This window comes from Strigops habroptila, chromosome 2 (genome assembly GCF_004027225.2).
Source record: "Strigops habroptila isolate Jane chromosome 2, bStrHab1.2.pri, whole genome shotgun sequence".
Taxonomy (NCBI): Eukaryota; Metazoa; Chordata; class Aves; order Psittaciformes; family Psittacidae; genus Strigops; species Strigops habroptila.
In genome coordinates this window covers 119,354,450-119,374,179 of record NC_044278.2, presented here as the reverse complement: position 1 = coordinate 119,374,179, position 19,730 = coordinate 119,354,450, and the positions used below count along the sequence as shown (strand labels likewise).

General features: G+C 49.1%; 3 protein-coding genes across 3 annotated transcripts; 1 reads left to right on the top strand and 2 right to left on the bottom strand.

Moving 5' to 3' along the window:
- Positions 1 to 1,116: 1,116 nt before the first annotated feature.
- On the top strand, positions 1,117 to 2,284 carry LOC115603718 (thyroid hormone-inducible hepatic protein-like). Its single transcript, XM_030475878.2, has 2 exons — positions 1,117 to 1,668; positions 1,945 to 2,284. The coding sequence occupies exon 1, from the start codon at positions 1,252 to 1,254 to the stop codon at positions 1,648 to 1,650; it is 399 nt and encodes a 132-aa protein (XP_030331738.1). The 5' UTR covers positions 1,117 to 1,251; the 3' UTR covers positions 1,651 to 1,668; positions 1,945 to 2,284.
- An 895-nt stretch (positions 2,285 to 3,179) lies between these two features.
- Positions 3,180 to 6,109, bottom strand: NDUFC2 (NADH:ubiquinone oxidoreductase subunit C2). The gene is made up of 3 exons (XM_030475880.1): positions 5,773 to 6,109; positions 4,457 to 4,600; positions 3,180 to 3,340 (listed from the first exon to the last, which is right to left on the bottom strand). Exons 1-3 carry the CDS (start codon positions 5,909 to 5,911, stop codon positions 3,291 to 3,293), a joined length of 333 nt encoding a protein of 110 aa, XP_030331740.1. The 5' UTR covers positions 5,912 to 6,109; the 3' UTR covers positions 3,180 to 3,290.
- A 1,071-nt stretch (positions 6,110 to 7,180) lies between these two features.
- ALG8 (ALG8 alpha-1,3-glucosyltransferase) lies at positions 7,181 to 19,151 on the bottom strand. The gene is made up of 13 exons (XM_030475874.1): positions 19,056 to 19,151; positions 18,271 to 18,349; positions 17,222 to 17,415; positions 15,816 to 15,925; positions 14,412 to 14,479; positions 13,719 to 13,845; positions 12,964 to 13,067; positions 12,724 to 12,844; positions 12,221 to 12,360; positions 11,236 to 11,375; positions 9,653 to 9,750; positions 8,680 to 8,752; positions 7,181 to 7,806 (listed from the first exon to the last, which is right to left on the bottom strand). The coding sequence occupies exons 1-13, from the start codon at positions 19,136 to 19,138 to the stop codon at positions 7,575 to 7,577; spliced, it is 1,569 nt and encodes a 522-aa protein (XP_030331734.1). The 5' UTR covers positions 19,139 to 19,151; the 3' UTR covers positions 7,181 to 7,574.
- Positions 19,152 to 19,730: the final 579 nt, after the last annotated feature.

The following is a 19,730-nucleotide window of genomic DNA, read 5'->3' as shown; positions in this document are numbered from 1 at the left end:
GCACCAGCCGTGGCCTCTGCCCCACCACGGGGGCACTGGGAGCAGCGCTGGCATGGTCCATGCTCCCCATGGGCAGTGGTGGCTCAGAGCCGTGTCTGTGGGAGATTTCCATCACGGCATTTGCTCCTCACCATGTCCCCATCCCGAGTCCCCATGAACACACACAGGACCCATGCGGCAGCACAACCTCACTCATCATTGCAGACTGATGGCCCTGAGCAGCCTCCCCTGGACCCCAACCTGGGGCTGGGTGCCCCATTGAGGCTCAGCCTGTCCCCAGCCACGCTGCAGCCCCACGGTGGCTGTGCTGGGACCCAGCCCCGGCCCTTCTCCCCCGCTCCTGCCATCGCTGCCGGCAGCAGCAGCTCCCCCCGGCTCCCAGCAGGATGTGGGGGTCCCGCTTTTGGCTGATGGGGTCCCAGAGCATGGGGAGGGTTTGGGAATGATGCACGTCACAAGGATGGAGAGCTGGGGAGTGACCTGGGGCTGCCGAAACCCAGTTAGCCCCCAACATGCTGCCAAGAGCACTACAGGCAGCTTGAGAGGATGGTGCTGAAGGGAGCTGGGGTGCAGAGCATCCCCTGTGTTCCTCTGTCCCCGGAGCACTGTGATGTCCCTGCACCTCCAAGCAGCTCTGCAGTGCCCACAAGCCCACAAGCCAAGCTCCTGGCTGGCACCGACATGGGGCCAGCAGCACCCACACAGCTCGGTGCAGCACTGGGACCCATGGCAGGAACCCGGAGATGCTGGGGACACCCAGGAAGGGACAGGAGGGGTGGTGGGGACAGATCTGGTGGGGAGAGGACGGGTGGCAGCGTGGGCACGTGTAGGGACAGCGGGAACGATGGGACTCAGAAGAGCTGTCTATAGAGTGCAGATGGGGCCGTCCCCCCCAAACCCCATGGCAGAGCAGAGGCCAGGATGGGGCAGTGCCCGGCATTGCCGTGCCCAGGGGTCCCTGCAGCGTGTGGCAATGGTTCTATTTGTGGCAAGGCCACGGGGTCACTCACCCCTTTTGCAACCCCCGGCGCTGCCCCACGGCCGAGAGCGGGGTTGCTCAATGTCCCCGCAGTGCCCACGTCCCGGGCGCGTGGCAGCGGGAAGGGGCAGAGGTGACAGCCCCGGGGCCCGCAGCGGAGCGCGGCAGAGCGGGGCCGGGCCCCGGCACCACATAAAGAGGCCGCGGCGGGGCCGGGGAGCAGAGCGCGGAGCAGAGCCCGGAGCAGCGCTGCCGCAGCCGGGAGCGGGGCCATGGAGCAGTACTTCTCAGCCACGCAGAAGATGGAGCAGGAGGTGATGTTCCCCAGCCTGCTCCGAGGGGTCTTCCCGCAGCAGCAGGACGGGGCGGCTCCGGATGCCAATGGCCACACGGACCTCTACGAGCGCTACCAGCTCCTCAAGGCCATCAAGCCCATGGTGGAGAAGGGCCTGGCCTCCGGGAGCGACCGGAGCCCGGCCAGCGCCAGCCCCGACGCGTCCTGGGACGACGCCGGCAGCGGGGAGGAGCGGCTGGAGCAGCGGCTGTGCCACCACCTGGCCGGGCTGCAGCAGGTCCTCACCCACCTCACCAGGGACACCAATGCCCTCACGCGGAGGTACAGCCAGATCCTGGAGCAGATCAGCCCCAGCGAGGGGCAGCCCAGCTGGTGACCCTGCCCCGGCCACCAGGTAAGAGCTGCGGGATGCTGAGACCGGGGGCACCGGGGCCAGGGGGGCCGATGGCCACGGAGGGGTCCCCAGCACTGCCGGGTGGGGAGCTCCCGGGAAGCGCATGGGAACAGAGTCTGTCCCCTCACGGGCTGGCAGGTTCCCATCTCCCCGCCGAAGGAGGGGGCTCATCCCATCCCTCTGTGCAGAGACTGGGGGGTTCAGGGCCCATGGGGCAGGGCTGGTGCCCAGGGAGCTCCTGGGATGATCTCGGGCTCAGCAGAGCTGCCGTTGCAGGACGGGTGCTGGTGGCATGAAGGAGAGGACGTCCCCACCGTGCCCATCCCGGCTCTTCCCCAGCCCCGCTCGTGGCAGCGGATCTCCTGGCTGCGGCCACCCCAGAGCCAGACGGTGCCTCATCCTCATGGGAAGAAGCCTCTGGAGGTGCTGCAGGTCCATGAGGAGCCGCAGGCTCGTGCCCTGCTCTTCATTTTCAAAGAGCAGCACGAAGCGGCGATGTCAAGCGGTGGCCCCGAGCCCCGACGGTGCCTGCGGCTGCCGAGCCCTTTTCCAGCTGGTTCCTGGACTCCAGGGGGGCTTTTCCCTGTCTTTGATAATAAAATGAGCCCTCAGAAGCTGTTGGTGGTGGTGGTGTTGGTGCTTTCCTGTGGTGGAGTCATTGAGAAGGATGTGGGATGGGGTGGGGGAAACACTGTCTGAGCTGGGAAGGGAGTTCACATGAGATCAATGATGGGGAATGTGAAGGGACTAAGAATCAGAGAGTCACAGAAGGGTTTGGGTTGGAAGGACCTTAAAGCTCCTCCAGTTCCAACCCCCTGCCACGGGCAGGGACACCTTCCACTGGAGCAGGTTGCTCCAAGCCCCTGTGTCCAACCTGGCCTTGAACACTGCCAGGGATGGGGCAGCCACAGCTTCTCTGGGCACCCTGTGCCAGTGCCTCAGCACCCTCGCATTAAAGAATTTCTTCTTGAACCCTGCTGCCGTGCACCTACAACAGAGGGTGGGAGACATCAACCCATGCTCTAGCAGTCACCAGGTTTAGGGCCCTCTTCAAAGGTCTCCCCAGGGGTGTCCCACCACTGCAGGTGCTCCCCGTGCCCCACAGCTCCCCGTGCCCCACAGCTCCCCAGGCCTTTCTCCTGCCCATCCGAGATTCCTGCTCTGGAGCTGCCCCAAGTGTTGCAGCGTTTCAGTTCTGTCTGTGCAGCCACATCCAGTGGAACAGGAAGCAGGGACCTGGCACACACGCTCAGCAGCAGGAGACAAGAGATAAAGCACAGTTTTGACCCCAAAAAGCGTATGTTCATGGGTTAGAAGCACCAGGGAGAGGTAAAAAGGAGGCACTTAGACAAGTAGTTATATAAAACATTCACCACAGGAACAATTTTCCACGTTCACAGTTAAATAACTGGAAAAGGGGTGAATTAAAGTCATTATCTTATTACAAATACCAGTTACCTACATATTGGTACACCAGAATGGAACAGAAGAGCAAAGAATTAAACACCAAGTATTGAACTGTAGCTTTTATTACATGAAAACTGGTTCATTTCCCAGCCATGGACGGTTGAGCAGTGACAGAGTTCTTGGACTGGGATTAGCCCATCCTGTGTCGTGTCACCTCAGCGAACTGGGCAGAATTCCTCCAGAACCTCTCCTATTCTTTTCTTTTCTGCAAGAGGCGAAGGTGAGAAACCTCATCAGCATTTGAGATCGATTCTGATGTTTCAGATTAAGGTTAACAATCTATCCCCTTTTGGAATGGCTTTAACCTGCCAGAGGGGAGACTGAGATGAGCTCTGAGGCAGAAGCTCTTCCCTGTGAGGGTGCTGAGGCGCTGGCACAGACTTTTCCCAGAGAAGCTGTGGCTGCCCCATCCCTGGCAGTGTTCAAGGCCAGGTTGGACACAGGGGCTTGGAGCAACCTGCTCTAGTGGAAGGTGTCCCTGCCCGTGGCAGGGGGTTGGAACTGGATGTGCTTTAAGGTCCCTTCCAACACAAACCAGGCTGGGATTCTATGAAGCCACCAAATCCCTGGTTTTTGCTACCAACAGTGAACTATCACCTTGCTGCATAAATTATATATGTCATTCCTTCTCCCCAGGGCTCTCCACAGATGCCTCTGCAGAGATCTCAGCATTAACACTTCTTTCTTTCTGCATATTCCTTCCAACATGGCAGGATGTGGATCACAATCCAACAGCCACACTCCCTCAGTTGTAACTGTATTAGAAAATAGTCAATTTTCACCAAAATTTACCATCACATCACTGGGCTTAGTGACAACATTTACTAAAGCTCCGTTCTTTTGAGGTGCTCATCAAAGCACCTGATCAACTAAACAGAAGTCAGAGTCACAGGGAAGAGCTTCTGCCTCAGAGCTCATCTCAGTCTCCCCTCTGGCAGGTTAAAGCCATTCCCCTTGGCCTGTCCCTACAGACCCTTGTCCAAAGCCCCTCTCCAGGTTTGCTGGAGCCCCTTTAGGCACTGGAAGACCTCTCTCTCTCTCTATATATATAAAAAAATATATAGACCTCTATATTTATGATATTATTTACATTTGTAATATATATACACCTCTAATTTATAATATTATGTAAGGTCTCTATTTTCATCTCATAAAATCCTTAATACTGATGCAATTTACATTGTGAATAAGCAGGAAGGAGTCAGCAGTCGGTCCAACTTGCTAGAAAAGACCAGATTCCACAAGCAGCCCAGCACCATCTTTACACAAAGGTACATCAGGGCAGGCCGAAATCTTCCTTTAAAACACCAACTTATCCTACCTGTTCCCTTGAAGTCCTCTGGGTGCTGCTTGACGTACTCCAGCAGCTCTCTGTCCAGTTTGGCATACATGTACTCCATGCGCTTAGCCAGGTAATAGCCAACAAACCACCCCACGGTGGTGAACAGGACCTGGCGGTGAACTCCTGCAGCAGGGAGGGGAATACCCCTGGTCTGAGCCCATCTCCCCGCTCCATGTGGGTCCCCTGCTTTCTCCAGCCCCCCCCCCCAGACACTTCAGTCCCGTAGGTCCCAGCTCCTGTCCCTGCTTTGATTCTGTGGATATAGGGTCAAATATAGGGCGCCCCAGGTCCCTATAGCACCCTCACCTGCAGCACTGACAGCCCCACAGATAGGACCCCCCTTTGCTCAGGGCTCCTTCCCCTTCCTGTCACCCCATATCCCCCATAGAGTCACCTCAAATCCCCTCCACACCCTCCACACCCATATGATTCCCCTTCCCAGCTCCCTCTGATTACCTCCAATCCCCCCCCTTCTGCTAACAAACAGACCCCTCAGGGCTCCTTCCCCTTCATTCTCATCATCCCTTAGAGACACCCAAACACCTACAGAGCACCCCTTTTCCCCCCAGACCTTCACCTCAGGACCCCTTCTCCTTCCCACTGCCCCTATATCCCACAGAGTCACCTCAAATCCCACATACCCCCTTCCCCATCCCCGCTATAACTCCCTCAACCCCTCACCTTCTTCCCACCCCTATATCCCTCAATGTCACCCCCAATCCTGCACCCCCCCTTCCCAGCCTCCCTAATCCCCTCTGCTTGCTCATCCCCTCACCTCAGGGTCCCTCAGAGTCACCCCAAATCCCATATACCCCCTCCAACAGCACCCTCTATCCCCAGCCCCTCACTTAAGGGTGGCTCCCCCTTTTCCCCATCCCTATATCCCTCAGATGCACCCCAAATCCCATATACCTCCACCCCCTCATCTCAGGCGCCCTTCTCCTCCCTCCCACCCCTATATCCCTCAAGATCACCCCAAATCCCACATATTCCATCCCGCAGCACCTTCTAACCCCACCAGCCCCTCACTTCAGGTCAGGGCTCTATCCCCCTCTCCCCATCCCTATATCCCTCAAGATCACCCCAAATCCCACCCACTTCACCCCACAGCACCCTCTACCCCCCTGCTCCTCACTTAAGGGTGGCTCCCCCTTTTCCCCATCCCTATATCCCTCAGAGTCACCCCAAATCCCACATACCCCCTAACCCCGCTCCTTCTCCATCCCCTCACCTCAGTCTCCCCCTTCCCTCCCGCCTCATCCCCTCCCCTCAGGGCTCCGCCATTCCCGCCGCACCGGCTCTGAGGACGGGCCGGTGGTTGAAGCCGTTGTCCAGCAGCGCCGATAACCAGCCCGTAAAGCCCAGCCACGCCGAGATCCTGTTGAAGATGGGCGGCGGCGGCAGCGACCGCGACTCGTCGGGCAGGAACACCATGGCGGCGGCGGCCCGCCAAGGTGACCGGGCGGAGCGGTGCTGTGGAGGCGCCCTCCGCCGACACCGCCGCCGCGCACTCGGGTTCCGCGCCCTGGCAGAGCCGCGGCGTTTAATGAAAAAACACTAAAATGCCGAAAACAGCCCCAAAACCCAGCTCAAAACAACATCCCCCCATCCCTCCCAGAGCCTTTATCGGGGGTCCCCTCAGTCCGCAGCCCGGTGGGTGAAGAGGCTCAGCCTGTGAAGCATTAGGGAGGGCAGGCTGTAATTAAGTGTTTAATTAAACACTAAAATCAAACCCAACTCATTTTCAGAGCTGTTCCTGGCAACGGGTTAAAGAATGAGACCGACCATGGTGTTATTTTTTCATATAAATCATACTAATATTTATATAAATCATATTAATATTTAATATTAATATAAAATCACATTAAAACTGTTGCAACAGTACAATGACTGATATAACTGTTAATGAACACATAAACTGGTTTGTGTTGGAAGGGACCTTAAAGTTCATCCAGCTCCAACCCCCTGCCACGGGCAGGGACACCTTCCACTAGAGCAGGTTGCTCCAAGCCCCTGTGTCCAACCTGGCCTTGAACACTGCCAGGGATGGGGCAGCCACAGCTTCTCTGGGCACCCTGTGCCAGCGCCTCAGCACCCTCACAGGGAAGAGCTTCCGCCTAAGAGCTCCTGCCTAAGAGCTCATCTCAATCTCCCCTCTGGCAGGTTAAAGCCATTCCCCTTGGCCTGTCCCTCCAGGCCCTTGGCCAAAGCCCCTCTCCAGGTTTCCTGGAGCCCCTTTAGGCACTGGAGCTGCTCTAAGGTCTCCCCTTCAGGAGCCTTCTCTTCTCCAGGCTGCCCCAGCCCAGCTCTCTCAGCCTGGCTCCAGAGCAGAGCTGCTCCACCCCTTGCAGCAGCTCCGGGGCCTCCTCTGGCCTCGCTCCAGCAGCTCCACGTCCCTCTTGTGCTGTTGCCCAGAGCTGGATCAGGGCTGCAGGGGGGGTCTCCCCAGAGCGCAGCAGAGGGGCAGGATCCCCTCCCTGACCTGCTGCTCACGGGCAGGTTCTGGGCTCAAGTGCACACTGAAGCCGGGTCACGGGGAGCTGGAGACACTATGCGACTAATTTAAAAGCTCAAGATTCAGGTGTTCAAGAGCCTGACAAAACACCCCAGGACAAATTCCCAGGTAGACTCTCCCTCCTTACTTGTGTGGGTGTCCCTCAAAAGCACAGCTCAGATACGAGCTGAAAAAACCATAAGAAAGGCTCAAACAAAAAATACCAAGTTTTTATTTACATATTCCACAGACTGCAGTTACAACGCTCTGCTACACAGCAACGATCCCTTGTGATTTGCTGCAGTGATTGTTGTTTAAATACAGACACTAATAGGAAAGCCAGGCAGGTTTTCCTTGGGAATGAAGTCTGGCCCTTGTTAAGTTCACAGTTAATCCACGGCAAGTGGCATCACACTGTGCCCTATGTAATGGTGATGAGTGCTTCTGCTCAGAGGTATCCTTGGTGGGCAGTATAGAAGTGTTAGAACTCCCCTCCTGGTCATGGTAGATGTAGGCTGGATCATATGTCCTTATGACAACCCTCAACTGTGCTGGATAATCCCCTCAAAGGGATAACCCAGGACTGGTCCAAACACTGTGACTTTACTCAGCCTTTTGTCTAACAGAAATTCTCTCAGTCAAGACAGAGATGTAGAGTTTCAGCCAAGCGTATGTGACACCCAGAGCACAGTAGACAGAGGTGAGCAGCAGAGGGACGAAAGGATAATGCCACTTCCAGGGGGTCAGGGGAAATATAAATTCACAGAAGATTTCCAAAGGCACCAGTTGGATGAGGTAGATTGTTTCGAGCCAGTTAAGGAGAGGCCTCTCTCTCCTGTCAGAGGAATTAAAAGCAAAAGGTAGTATTAAAATACATTAAAAATAATTTAAAATAACTTCTGTTTTTTTCACTTATCACTGGTGACTAGTGCAAAGAATCACCCCCAAAAGCTCATTAACTCTGCAAATAACAATTTAAAGAGTTTCAGTAGGCAAAACCCAGCATGGTAACAAAGAATACCGCTAATTCCCTTATCATGTGGCTATTACACCAAGTTCCAAGATTCCTTGGAATGTAAGTAGAAATCTCATCAGCTGTTCACCTCACATCATTTCAGTGAACAGAGATATCCATAGAGACACTTCTACATCCAAAGCCCAGAGAAGCTGTGGCTGCCCCATCCCTGGCAGTGTTCAAGGCCAGGTTGGACACAGGGGCTTGGAGCAACCTGCTCTAGTGGAAGGTGTCCCTGCCCGTGGCAGGGGGTTGGCACTGGATGAGCTTTAAGGTGCCTTCAACCCAAACCATTCTATGATTCTGTATTACTGCAAAAACCCACAATACCATTTGTAACTGGTGCAGATAAACTCTAGATAACTCGCTGCCACAAGTGCTCCAATACTGAATTAAATCCTCACAGGCTACAACATTATAACTTCATGCTTTAACAGCACATGGAGCAGGTGGGGATTTACAGCCTACTGGGACCAACTGGAGAGCTGTCACAATTCCAAAGTAACCAGGATGGGCTGTAATTATCCCAGCTGAAGCCATGCCTCCTGAGAGGAGAGCAGAGGCAGCAGCACCTTTTGACAAGTAACACTTTAATTTGACACTTGAGCAACAGTTTGCTGTGTGACAACATCATTCCCAGTAACAGAAGAGAGTGTTCTGTTCTTGGTGGTAGGAACACGCTTCTTTAATTACCTGAACAGAGATTTCAATGAAGAGAAGCTATAAACAGTGAACAGCAGCATGAGCAGGATTTTAGTTGGGAGTTCTGAAACACAGGAACATAATACACTTTGAAAGTTAATGATAAAAACCTTTTTGCCATATAAATTCCAGGATCTTTAAACCCTACTAATCACACTCGCACTGTTCAAGTTATTGTCTCCAAAGAGAACTAAGTGTTTTACTGCATAGGACATGGAAAAATGAGAAATCACTGGGAAGCTTAAAACAAATGACAGCCAAATCAATGCTATTTGGTTCCAGGTTGGATGCTAGATAAAAATGAAGTAATAGAGAAAGCAGGGGAAGTTTCTCATTTCTCAAAGTAGCAGCTTTGCCACTGCAAATAAGAAGCATTATCAGACAGAGAGAGTCTGGATTTGAACTCTCCCAAAGGATGACAATCAATACAGTGTTGTCACAGCTACGATGGCCTGGGGTTTTAGTGAGGCAAACAGAGCCCTAATTAACTGGAAGGGGAGGAAGGAAGGAACAGCTTTTGGCCACAAAGACAAATCTGCCCCTTCACAAACTGATTTAACTGGTGCTGCTGCATCATTTCTTAGTTTAAGCACATTACTGACAGCATGAAGTCAGCTGGAAACCAGCCTGCCAGGTTCATGCTTCCTAATTGTCTTCATTACTCTTCCTTCACATGGTGATGTTGGATGGGGGAAGTTTCTAGAACTGTGGCAGAATGAGGGATAACAAAGAGAACTGTGACAATTTCTTATCTCAATTCAGCTTAAGTGCTACTCCTCCTTCTTCTACAGCTTTTAAAAGCAACATTTCTTTCCACTAGCTGGAGAGTTTGTATTTGTGGAAGCAGGCAGACATACAGCCTCCTGCACCTTTCAACATAACCACACAATCCAAACCCATGACCCAAAATAGAAACCACTCAAAGCAGTAAGATGAAAGCGCAGAAAGAAGGAAAACACTTTACCTGGTGGTGTGAACAACAATGGAAAAAGTGAGAAATGCCCTGTTGTTGTCAGAATCAAGTAGATGCCAGCATCCTTGGCTCTCTGAACAGACAACAAGCTAAAAATGATAAGAATTTGTTAGGCTTTGGTCTTTTAGCAAAGCAAACTTCAGCAAAACACAACACAAATCCCAAGAGACTGAAGTCAGTTTCATAGTATCCCAGTCCCTCCAAACACTGGGCCTGGGATGACGTCTCCTGCTTCCAAACCACCTGGCCTGAGAGATAAAAATGCAGGAGAAAGAAAAATCAGCTATAAATCCCTTTGCCAGCTGGCTGCCAACATTATCATCCCTGCTTTGTCTCCTTTTGTTTTTCCAGTGCTAATTTCCTCCCTTCTTTCCTCCCTCCCACAATTCTCACTTCAAGAGTTTAAACATCACTGTGTCTCCAAACAAGCGAAATAGAGTTTGTAGCAACACTGGTGAGGCAGCTTCTGATTCTACCCTGAGCAGTCATGAAGTCCTTCTGGTAGAAACCATGTATTGCTCCTGTCAAGCACAATGCAGAAGGTCCCTTTCCTCAGCTGGCTCCTGAGTTTTAACTATGAACCACAGCACTCACAAAGGCTTGAGCTGTGATATCTTTACATTTGTCCCTGCCAGAGCAGATCTCTAAACTATTCAGAGAGAAGAAGAACTAAATTAACCACAAATGCTCCCCAAGCTTGAGTATGGCAGCAGCGCCAAGTGCTCTGCACCAGGCAAGGCAATCAATTCGTCTCTTTAAGAAGCAAAGCCACAAGACATGCAACAAACAAGTCTTGGACTTTCGGGGTGCAATGAATACACAAATGGAATAACAGTGGGGGAAATAAAGCACCCTGCTTTCACCACCATGTCACAATGAGCTGTATCAAGCCTGCTCCCAGGCCGTCTCTAAGAAAAGGAAGCTTCAAGGGGAAGCTGAATGGATTCTTTTAAGAGCTGTGTGTGCACATGCAGCCTGAAGGCTGAACCCCATTCTAACATAAGCATGGCTTGGTTTGGTTTTCATTACTCTAACAGCAATCAAGCATCTGAATCAAAACAGAGATTTACTTTATACTATGCATCTTAGTACAGCTCAGCCTTCAAAGAGACACAAAAGAGGGCATGGAGTGCACAGGCCCGAGTCAGACTCCTAGTTCTCCCAGCACCACACACTTCTGTTCTTCTGATCACGTGTAAATCAGTACAAAGCTTTGCTGTGCCCCACAGAGCTGATATGGGACTCAGCTACTACCAATAAAGCTCTACTTACAGCTTCTGTCAGTGCAAGCTGTTGTAAAGTATAAACCAGTGTTAGTATCTCATAGAAGATACTGTTTGACACCACACCAGTTTCCTACATACGCTACACTGGCATGAGCACACCCGATTGCAAAAGCAGCCACATTTAATTGTGGTTGAAGTTAACTTCAAGTGCACTAAAACTTTACAGCTTCAGGCATTCTATGCTGATTTCCTGAGAGATATTGAAACCAAAGTGATCCTCTTTGAGGATTCTTCAACAAGTGGCTGCGGGTTCAGTTTGGCCAGCTGCTGCGTACAGAATTCACTTACCTTAGGGGCAGAATAGCAAGGAGTATTGCTTTCTCATGCACGTGCCAACCAAACATGAAGGAGCTCAATGCACAGAGAACAAGGCACTGCAGAAAGCCTCTGGGCCCTTGAGGTTTAAACCAAAGACAGAAAACAGAGGGCTAGAAACAACAGGCAAAAACAGGACTTCAGTGAACAGTCTGGAAATCCTGAACACAAGCCATTGTGCAAAGAGATGTTTCAATGTTACTAAACACCACTGCACCCAGGTTGTGCTTGTGGGGCACAAGCATTAACACAGCACTGGAGGAACTGTATCTATTTGGATGGAGGAGTAGAGCCTGGAGGACTTAATCAGTTTACCAGGAGAGGAAAAGCAGACTGAAAGACCACAGCCAACTCCATTAGTTGTGTTGCAAGAAGTGTCTTTGCATCAAAGCCACTGAACTCATTTTATCGAACTTACTACATAAAGGTGTTGAAACAAAGAGTATTTGCTCATTAGAGTGAGAAAGACTCTACATCCAGGTAATGACTTATCAAACCTTTAATTCTTTGCTTGCAGTATGAAGAACACCATCCTGCCTATAGCTCCCACTGTCAGGAACACCATAAGCTGCCCAGACAGTTCCATCAGTATCTCTACTCCCATCCTAGTTCAACTACTTTCTATCACAAAAGTTCTCTCATAGCTCAGCATGCAGAGTGGGTTTGATCCAAGATCTTTTTACCATTCCAGAGCTGACAGAGACATGATTTTAGAATCATAGAATGGTTTGGGTTGGAAGGGATCTTAAAGCTCAGATCTTAAAGCTCATACGGTTCCAACCTTAGGGGAAGGGACACCTTCCACTAGAGCGGGTTGCTCCAAGCCCTGTCCAACCTGGCCTTCAAACTTATTTGTTGCCCTAGAATTAAAATTCCTGTGAAGCTCATGCTAATCAAGTAAAACCTATGAGGGACAAAACACATCAGGGTCCCCCCCCCAAATCTTATTTATTCTTACCAGTATAGATATGAAAGTACAGATTAACGTTGCCAGTGGAGTCACAGAAGGGAGGACAGTGTGCTGAAATTCCTGAACCAGCCCTCCTGTCATAGAGGCTTTAGGAATTTTTGTGTGATCAAGAAAATTACACTTTAAACCTAAAAACAAAAGAAAAGCACAAATTGATAATTATTTATGAAGAAAATGAAGTAGCTGAAACAAGCACATGCCAAATTCTTGTCTTTTTTAAAGGTTAGCGGAGAGGAAAGATGGGTTTCTGACTTACTGCTGAAAATGTATCATAGAATCCCAGACTGATTTGGGTTGGAAAGGACCTTAAAGCTCACCCAGTTCCAACCCCTAGACATCATGTGCTGTGGTGTTGGGAGGATTAAGGCAATGTGAAAATGTAATTTACTACCTGCATTCCAATGGGGAGGACTAAAATCCAGAGAGCTCTCTCTGCTCTCTGGATTTTAGGCAGAGGCAAAACACCAACCAGCAGGATTAGGATACTGTACCTAAAACTGTCAGTGCTTTATCCACAGCGTTGTAGAGAGCCCAGAAGTTTGGGGCCCAATAGGCATGGCAGAGGCCTCGCTTGAAAGGGAAAAGCCGTGACATGACTTGAGGCAGTTGGCCCTGGGGGAAACAAGAGAGAAGAAAGAAACAGCCTCTTTAGACGAGATGTGGTTTCTGTTTTTACAACATCATTTTCTAACAGTTCAGGGGAATAAAAGGGTACAAAGGGGGGGTATTACCAATACTATGAAGGGGCCCAATGAAAGAGCAGAAACAAGACAGACAATCAAGCCCAGAAGAGTCAAATGAAGAAAGCTGAAACTTCTCCACTTCAGGGATCCATCTACAAGAAGCAAAGAGATCATCAAAACAGTTACTGTGGCAGAGAGGGTGGCAAAGCATTCCATGCCAACATGAATTGCTGGCACCTATCTAAAAGCACATAGCTTTTTATGTCAATGCATTCAGCTGCTTCCTTCAGCAGTTAGTCTGCATTTGTTGTTACCCACATCGCAGCTTCTACATTATACAAAGCTTTTGGTATTTTCTCTTTCAAAAGAAGTACCTTCTCTGCTCATGTGAGGAGTACTGCACATGTTTCAGTGCTAAGAAGTGGAGAGAAACTCAGAGAAGGACTTTGAAATAACTTCTGATGCTGATCCATATTAAGACTAATTCTTATGGCTTCAAACTGCCACCTCTAGCTGTTCATGTTGGGTTTTATAATGTGAAGCTCATTCCAATCATATAAAACCTCCTAGGGATAAACCACATCAAGTTTTCAAACAATATCATTTATTCTTACCAATATAGATGTGAAACTCCCTAGAATTGTGTATTTTGCAGAAAAATTCCAAAGATCTTTAAAGAATTTGCCAAGCAGAATTATCACCTGCCCCACAGCCATTTCATTCCGATGATATCTGCATGTCTTGTCTTCTCCTGGCCCCCCAAGACAATCCCCCAAAAGCAAGTGAGGAGAACCCCATCTTACCTGCATGATTTGCAGTAAAGCAATAGGATCGTAGCAAATAAATGCCATATGCTGGGGCCACGTACATGTAGATGTGCTTGAAATGTAGCAGAACAGCAAAAAGAAGAGCACCCTCCAAATATCTTCTCTGAAAGAAAAGCAGAGCAAAACCTAAGCTCTTCTACCTGTAGTCCCTTTTAGTGGTCCTCTGTTGTACTCCTGACAGGACACTTATCATAGGTATAAAAAGAGTGTTTACTTCAAATGACAATCTCAGTAGTGTTGTGCACAACAGGGATGGATAAGGAAACTATATTGTCACATGCTACTTGGAAAACTGGGATAGGTTTCACCTCCCTGCAGCTTCAGAGGTGTGTTTTCTAAGGACTGGTGACTTGGAAGGAGATAAGTTGGCAGGGAACCATGCCATGTTGCTCAGGTCTAACATAGACATTAGCTGTCTCATAGGGAACTGCAATGCTGCAGCATCAGCAAGCAATTATGGTGAGTTTCAAGCTCCCTTCTTGCCCCCAAACTCAACTCATGATTAGACATCCAGCTTAGCACACCTCAACTTCAACCCACTCCCATTGCCCTCAATGTGAGCAGCCCTCAATGTGCGAATTAAAAGCATCACTGCTTTTAATTCACTGCATTCACAATGAATTAATGCATCTAAAATACAGCAAAGAGAAAAGAGCCACTCGAGTTTACCTGACACAGTCGAGCCACAGAAAGAAGCATCAGCCCAAACAGAAAGCCATTGTACTGAAAGTGAATATCTGAACTTGAGTCAAGAAAGAATAAAGCAAGTTTTCTTTACTACTATCAGTCTTCTGGGGCAGACTCAATCTTATAAACAATAAATTCAAATCAAAATGGAACTTAAGTCAAGATAGCCACCTTATATTCACTCCACATAGACACAAAGTCACTGTTAAGCTTACAGGTAAGTACTCTTAGACATAAAATCTACTAATGCTAGTGTATTATCTTGAGGAAATGTCACAGTCTGACTATATACATATTGTGCATCTTATAAAAAACAAAACAAAAGGTTAATTCTCCACTTATTTAAGTATTAGTCTCGGCCACACACTCGTTAAAGGAGATGGCAGTCACCACTTCTCTCCCACCTGTAAGCAGGCAACTGAGACAAGGACTGGGAAGGAGAAAACTAGTCCTTCTATCAAAGAATTACTGTTGTTTTCCCTCTCTGTTCCCTCTTCAGCCAGATCAATGCACCTTGTGTCAACAGTGACTCACAATAACTGGACTTCTCAGAGTTATTTTTATACCCTCTTTAGAACACCTTGCTAATTCTCATGTAACATTAACCACTTGAAAACCATCTGAATATAAAGCACTTGTAAGAGTTTTCCTTGCCACGGGACAAACTTAGAAGCACACCCGGAACAAAGAGACTGTCTGCTAATGCTTTTGTAGGCACAGAGAAGTAGGCAGCAGGAACAGGCACACTGCTGCCAGACTGGTCCTCCTGCAGCTCATAATAGAATCCCAGATTGGTTTGGGTTTGAAGGAACCTTAAAGCTCATCCAGTTCCAATCCCCTGCCACGGGCAGGGACACCTTCCACTAGAGCAGGTTGCTCCAAGCCCCTGTGTCCAACCTGGCCTTGAACACTGCCAGGGATGGGGCAGCCACAGCTTCTCTGGGCTTTGGATACAGAACAACCACTTCCTCAACCTGCTGCTCACGCTCTGGGGGTGCAGCCCAGCACACGGGGGGGTTCTGGGCTCAAGCACACACTGAAGCCAGGTCACAGGAAGCTTCTTATCACCCAACAACCCCAAGTCCTTCTCCTCAGGCTGCTCCATCCAGTCTCCCCCAGGCTGTGTTTGTGCTGGGATTGCCCCGACCCAGGGGCAGGACCTTGCACTTGGCCTGGCAAATCAGACCAAGAAACTGAACAATTTCCATTTTGCCAAATACTAATTCTAATGAAAACATGAAGTTACTCACTAACCCCAGAAACACAACAGCACTGTTACTTGTTGTGATAGGAATAATAATATTCACGGGTTTGTACCACATGCTGTAACAAGTTGTTAAAGAAACCAATAACACACAAACAACCCACAACAGTTTGAAAGGATACGATCCACAATTAACAACCCAAAATTCCACAAGAGCAGAACAGCCAGAATAAACGTTGGTTTTTCCAGGATATCCTTTGCAGCACGTTTTCCATTGACACATCTGCAGCACCTGAGCAAGAACAAAAGCAACAGAAGCCTTAACTGAAGCAGCAAACAAAAACATCATTGCTTTTAAGAGTTGAGAAGTGCACTTAACCTGAAGTTAGCTATTTATTAGAATGGAAGGCAATAAAATTCTTGCTGAATTCATCAGGAGAAGACAGTTAGGAATAAAGTTTAGTAAAAACAGGATTTGAAAGTTCCATAGCTGTAGTAGCTGCTAAAGCTTCTGTCAAGTAGCTTAGTCTCAGGTTCAAGTCTCACATTCAGTAACTGTAAGGTTGTCATAACCTGTTTGCTGTCCACTTCTCAGAAGGAACAATGTATTGCTACACCTGGAGACAACGTACCAAAGTGTATTTAAGGTCCTCAGTTGGACACTAACCTCTTCCTGGCTCCCCCACTAACATTACAAGCTACTTCTGCTGTTTAAAAACATCTTATTACCTCTCAGTATGAAGCTACACGGTCCATATTATTATTTGAAGGTAAGGTTAGACCAGATTGAAAAGTTGGGGATGATTTGTGGTGAAATACTATTAGCAGAGCCACTTTAAGCCAGCTCATTCCTACATCTTGGAGTCAGAACAATAAAAGGAAAAGGTCACAAGGCAAAGCCAGCCCATTGCAAATAGAGAAAATAAATAAAGGAGCTCAGGTAGTGCTCCACTGCAACAGAGAACTTGAATGAGGGAAGACTGTCGCAGCCACATTGTTAAGGTAGGCAACCTATTTCTTAGAGCATCTCCCTCCCTGCACTCCTTAGGTATAAGAGAAACACTTCTTCACAAAGTCAGAGCACACTGAAAACCTGTAATAGTTAATTATAGGTTATATATAATATATAGAATCCATTGGAATCATCAGTTTATTATCAAGAATACCAAAGTGACTTTGCATATCTGATGATAACGGCTTTTGTCACAATTTTCCTTTATGCTTCTACTCTAGGAGAACAGAGTAATAAGAAAAGCAACAGGAAAAAGCCACTGAGGTGCACACAAGTTGTCCTGCAAGCCCTACAAAGTGAACCCAGCAACAGAAACAAACCACCTATAACGTGTGAAACAGGAGGTAAGGTCTGAATGTGCACAGGTCTGACCACAGGTACAGCACCAGCATCTCCAAGAACAAGTTACTTTGTGTTTAGCAGCACATTCCACATTTCTCCTTGAACAGCCTAAAGCAACTTGGATATTTCCATGCATTTATAAGCTTATTTGTAGAAATAATTGTTGTTACTCTAGAATAAGGCCTTACATTAAAGACCACCCACTGTCCCTACAAGTAGAGCATTAAGACTTACTCGTGGACTGCATAGATGAAAAGGATATCTGTAAAGATGACAGAGAATCTTTGGAAGAAGATGGTTGCATGACTGCTGTAATTCAGGTTTTCAATAACCAACATCTTGGGGTCAAAATACTTGGCAACATGTGAAAGGGCATATTCAAACCAAGCAAAAAAGGGTGGATAATCCAGGGTCCATTCTGAAGTTGCCTAAAGACAAAGTAAGATTAAATAGTTCAACACAATCTGTGCTGTTTCTAGTCCTTCAGTTCATCACAGCAAGTCAGCTGATGGATTTTATCCCAGTAGCTTCTATTTAATAGAAACAGGACAAGGGGGAATGGCTTTAACCTGCCAGAGGGGAGATTGAGATGAGCTCTGAGGCAGAAGTTGTTCCCTGTGAGGGTGCTGAGGCGCTGGCACAGACTTTTCCCAGAGAAGCTGTGGCTGCCCCATCCCTGGCAGTGTTCAAGGCCAGGTTGGACACAGGGGCTTGGAGCAACCTGCTCTAGTGGAAGGTGTCCCTGCCCGTGGCAGGGGGTTGGAGCTGGATGAGCTTTAAGGTCCCTTCAACCCAAACCACTCTGGGATTCTATGATTACAACCCAATTGTGTAGGCTGAGTCTATGATGAAATTAAAAGTGATTCATCCAGATTAAAATCAGTGCATGCTACTAGTGCACCAGCTCAAAACATTAACAGTGATTGATTTCATAATGGATATGGCCATTGATATGATTCATTCTTTATCATAGCTGTGTACCATTAATGACAGGAACAAAGAGAGCAGCAATTTAAGACCACTATGCAACTCTCCAATGTTCCACAGCCTTTATAATCCACATGCCTTAATCATCTTTTCCATTTCACCTCCATCAGCTTCCCCAAACAACTCTCATTTCTTAGCTAAACACTACAGAGGGCCAAGAAGTCATCACTGGCATGTTTTTATACCACTGCAGGACACCTGCCTGCCATAACAAAAGGCTTCCTCCTCCAGCATTCACACATGCCCAATTTGACTATAATTTAAACAAAGCTAAAAAACCCCCAACATGTACTTACTTCGTAGTACCACTGAGAGAGGGGCAAGTTGTGAGTGATGGCAAGCCAATTCCTATGTACTTCAAAATCCGTGGAGTAACTGCAGAAGGTTTATAGTAAGAGTCAGATACACGCACTTAAAGGAGAAACACTTCAGAGCACATCACCACGGGGAGGTAAAAAGAAAACCTACACTGACCAGCTCTAGGGCAAGACTTCGAGCAAGTCCTGCCCATGGCAGGGGGTTGGAACTGGATGAGCTTTAAGGTCCCTTCAACCCAATCTGTGATTCTATGATCCTAAGTAACTCAGACAGTAACAAAGATGCTGCATGAACTTTGTGCCATGGAAATACAGAGGTGATACAGGGCAAGAATTACTTACAGCTTGGCCTTTTCTGACAATTAATGCCCAAATTACAGGCTTTAACTGACAATGCCTCAATTACAGGTTATAACTCATTTTTAGCCGCAATTTGACTTTTCGGGTTTATTTCTGAGCAAAAAAAGCTTTCCAAAATTAAAAAGCCATAACGTTCCAGCACATTTAAAGGCCCTCCCGACCAGGAACGTGTTATAAGCGCCTTCAACCCCCAAACCCAACCTATTTCCCCCCGCCGAGAGGACGAGGAGGCAGCGCCCCGCAGCGCCTCCCGCTCCCCACCACAACCCGAAGGAACGGAGCGCTTCAGGGCACCACGGTCCCTCAGAGCCCCCTCAGGCGCCATCCCCAGACCCAGCCCCGCCCTGAGGCGCAGCCCGCCGGCTCCCCGCCGCCCCAGCCCCGGTCCCAGCCCCGGTCCTCACTACGCGGGGACGAGCAGACACTTGAGGAGGGAGACGCCGAGCGCCAGCCCGCGGAACCAGCTCCTCCCGCCCGCCGCCGCCATGGCCGCCCCGCATGCGCGCTGCCGCCTCCCTCCGCCTCCCGCCCGCCGCGTTTGAAGAGCGCGGCCCCGCCCGCGGAGGAACGGGCGCAAGCGCGGAGCTGCCGCGGGTGCGGTACTGCGCGTGCGCGGGGCGGGGGCGCTGGTGGGATTGGGATTGTGGAGTGGAGCGGAATGGAATGGAGTGGATAAGAGTGGAATGGATAAGGAGTGGGGTGGAATAGAGTGGAGTGAATAAAAGTGGAATGGAATGGAGTGGATAAGAAAGGAGTGGAGTGGAGTGGAATGGAGTGGATAAGAGTGGAATGGAATGGAGTGGAGTGGAGTGGAATGGAATGGAGTGGATAAAAGAGTGGAGTGGAATGGAGTGGATAAAAGTGTGGAGTGGAATGGAGTGGATAAAAGTGGAACGGAATGGAGTGCATAAGAGTGGAGTGGAATGGAGTGGATAAGAATGAAGTGGAGCGGAATGGGATGGGATGGGATGGAGAGGAATGGAGTGGATAAGAGTGGAGTGGAGTACAATGGAATGGAATGGATAAGAGTGGAATGGATAAGAGTGGAGTGGATAAGGAGTGGAGTGGAATGGAGTGAA

Coding starts and splice junctions, on each gene's coding strand:
- ALG8 (XM_030475874.1), bottom strand. CDS start 19,138: ATGGCGGCGGCGGGCGGGAGGAGCTGGTTCCGCGGGCTGGCGCTCGGC. Junction 15,926..17,221: donor TTCATCTATGCAGTCCACGA/GTAAGTCTTAAT, acceptor GTTCTTGCTCAG/GTGCTGCAGATGTGTCAATG. Junction 7,807..8,679: donor TCATTGAAATCTCTGTTCAG/GTAATTAAAGAA, acceptor TTCCTCTGACAG/GAGAGAGAGGCCTCTCCTTA.
- LOC115603718 (XM_030475878.2), top strand. CDS start 1,252: ATGGAGCAGTACTTCTCAGCCACGCAGAAGATGGAGCAGGAGGTGATG.
- NDUFC2 (XM_030475880.1), bottom strand. CDS start 5,911: ATGGTGTTCCTGCCCGACGAGTCGCGGTCGCTGCCGCCGCCGCCCATC. Junction 4,601..5,772: donor CCGGCCCGTCCTCAGAGCCG/GTGCGGCGGGAA, acceptor TCCCTGCTGCAG/GAGTTCACCGCCAGGTCCTG. Junction 3,341..4,456: donor AGAGGACTTCAAGGGAACAG/GTAGGATAAGTT, acceptor CGCCTCTTGCAG/AAAAGAAAAGAATAGGAGAG.